Source organism: Camellia sinensis, chromosome 15 (assembly GCF_055761805.1).
Source record: "Camellia sinensis isolate YWXY chromosome 15, ASM5576180v1, whole genome shotgun sequence".
Lineage (NCBI taxonomy): Eukaryota > Viridiplantae > Streptophyta > Magnoliopsida > Ericales > Theaceae > Camellia > Camellia sinensis.
In genome coordinates this window covers 98,464,421-98,466,724 of record NC_138975.1, presented here as the reverse complement: position 1 = coordinate 98,466,724, position 2,304 = coordinate 98,464,421, and the positions used below count along the sequence as shown (strand labels likewise).

Below are 2,304 nucleotides of genomic sequence, written 5' to 3'. Positions count from 1 at the left end.
TCTCCAAACAAAGGTGGGATAAGCACATGCATGTGGGAATTCTTTGGAATCAATTCAAAATGCTATGATATATACATGCATGCATGATACACCCCTATATTCTTCTATCTAAGTTGGATTCTTGTATTACACAACTCAATTCTTTGGATTCATATGCTAAGTGACTCAATGTCAAAGTTAAAAGGTTGAATTCTTACCTAAGAATCTTGGGTTCACATGTGTAAAAGCTTAAATCTCCAACTTCACTTCTATTAGCAATTCACTACTTTCAAGCTCTTGATCTCAATTCTTTCCTTTTCTCTCCCTCTCTCTCTCTCTCTATATATATATATATATGTTTGAGCTCAAGAGTATGTGTGAATGAGAGTGTAAAGTGTATAAGAGGTGATGGGGGTGGCCTTATATAGGCTTGGCTAGAGTTGGCTAATTAAACTTGAATTAGTCTAAGCAATGGTCATTAATTTATTCTAATTATTTTGTTCCGAATAGAATTTCAATTAAACCTACCATAATTTTCCAAAAATTCCAAATAACACAAATATCAGGTTAATTTCATGATCGGATGCCGATAAGGCCTTCAATTCGCAGAACAAAACAAAAATACAAACAGATATTCCTACAGCAGACAAATATAAACATAATTAATGGAATACGCATGCATTTAATTAAGAATTTCATCTTAATTACTCATTAAGCATAAGTAATCATGGTTTATCAGCTAACCATAGGTTGGGGTTGTTACAGTCTTCCCCCCTTAAAGAGTTTGGTCCTCCAAACTCGAATTACCTTCATTTTGAAAGAACATCAGGTCCAAAGGAAACAAATCAAGGTATCTTCTCATCATATCTTCCTCCGTCTCTGAAGTTGCATAGGTCCCTCCATGGTTTTGCCAATCAACTTTGACCAACGATATTTCTTTGTTCCTCAATCGTTTGATTCTGCGATTCACAATTTGAATTGGCCTATCTTTGTACGCATAGTCATCCTTCAGAAGCACATGAGTTGGCTCAATCACATGGAATGGATCTCATAAATATTCCCGAAGCATCGAAACATGAAAAGCATTATGCATATATTCCATGATTGTAGGTAAAGCAACCCGATACGTCCCCGGGTTGATTTTCTCAAGAATCTCATATGGCCCAACATATCTCAGTGCCAATTTGCCTTTCACTCCAAACCGCATTTGCCCTTTCATAGGAGTCACTTTGATGAACACATGAACCCCAACCTCATATTCTCGATCTCTTCTTCGGAAATTCGCATAGCTCTTTTGGCGGCTTTGTGCAGTTTTCAATCTTTGTTGAATCAATTTCAGATTTTCCGTCGTCTCATGCACAAGTTCCGGTCCTAACAAAGGTTTGTCACCTAGCTCGGCCCAACAGATCAGAGAATGGCATTTTCTCCCATATAAGGCTTCATAAGGAGCCATACCGATACTCAAATAGTAGATGTTGTTATACACAAACTCGGCCAATGGTAAGTAGGTCTCCCAATTGCCTTGGAAATCTAGGGCACACATTCTAAGCATATCTTCTAAAGTCTGTATCATTCTTTTTGATTAGCTATCTATCTATGGGTGATATGCACTATTCAGTCTTAACGTAGTTCCCAAAGCTTGCTGTAGGCTCTGCTAAAATCTTGAGGTGAACTTACGATCCCTATCAGACACTATAGACACTAGCACACCATGCAATCTCACAATTTCATTCACATACATATTAGTCAACTTATCTGCATTATAAAAAGTTTTGACAGGTAAGAAATGTGTGGATTTAGTCAAACGGTCAACAATTATCCAAATAGAGTCCATACCTTGAGAAAAGTGGGGCAATCTGTAGACGCGCCGTCGGGCTTATGCTTCTACAGTTCGGACTCAAGTGTCACAGTTCTTAATCTGATCTTGCAAAGTGCGATACAAGACTGATAAATCACCAAAGAGTCCAAATCCGACAAATCGTTTTGGAAAATAGATTTTTAAGAAAGAAGTGCCAAACATGGATTGCTTTGCCAGATACAGAGTAGCCACATAAATATTTTATTTTGGAGAATTTAGGAAACCCTGACTCGTTGCCTAAGGCCACGTGTCCGTCATCACCAAAGTTGCCTCGGCTCGGGAACTTGGGTACGATTGGGGAAGGTCATCTATGAGCACCCTCGCTCGCCTGATCCGAAGATCGGCCACTACTAAACATGATATCGAGTTTTTGAAAACACATGCGTTCTTATTCCGGTTAATTAGCTAATCTTTACTACGTGATGCGTACAGCAAAACATATATAGACTAGATCACCTAATTTGGAA

At 38.4% G+C, this 2,304-nt stretch overlaps 1 protein-coding gene across 1 annotated transcript; it reads right to left on the bottom strand.

Moving 5' to 3' along the window:
- Positions 1-552: 552 nt before the first annotated feature.
- Positions 553-1,432, bottom strand: LOC114320025 (uncharacterized). Its single transcript, XM_082908420.1, has 3 exons — positions 1,100-1,432; positions 787-985; positions 553-575 (listed from the first exon to the last, which is right to left on the bottom strand). The coding sequence occupies exons 1-3, from the start codon at positions 1,430-1,432 to the stop codon at positions 553-555; spliced, it is 555 nt and encodes a 184-aa protein (XP_082764546.1).
- Between the last annotated feature and the right edge of the window lie 872 nt (positions 1,433-2,304).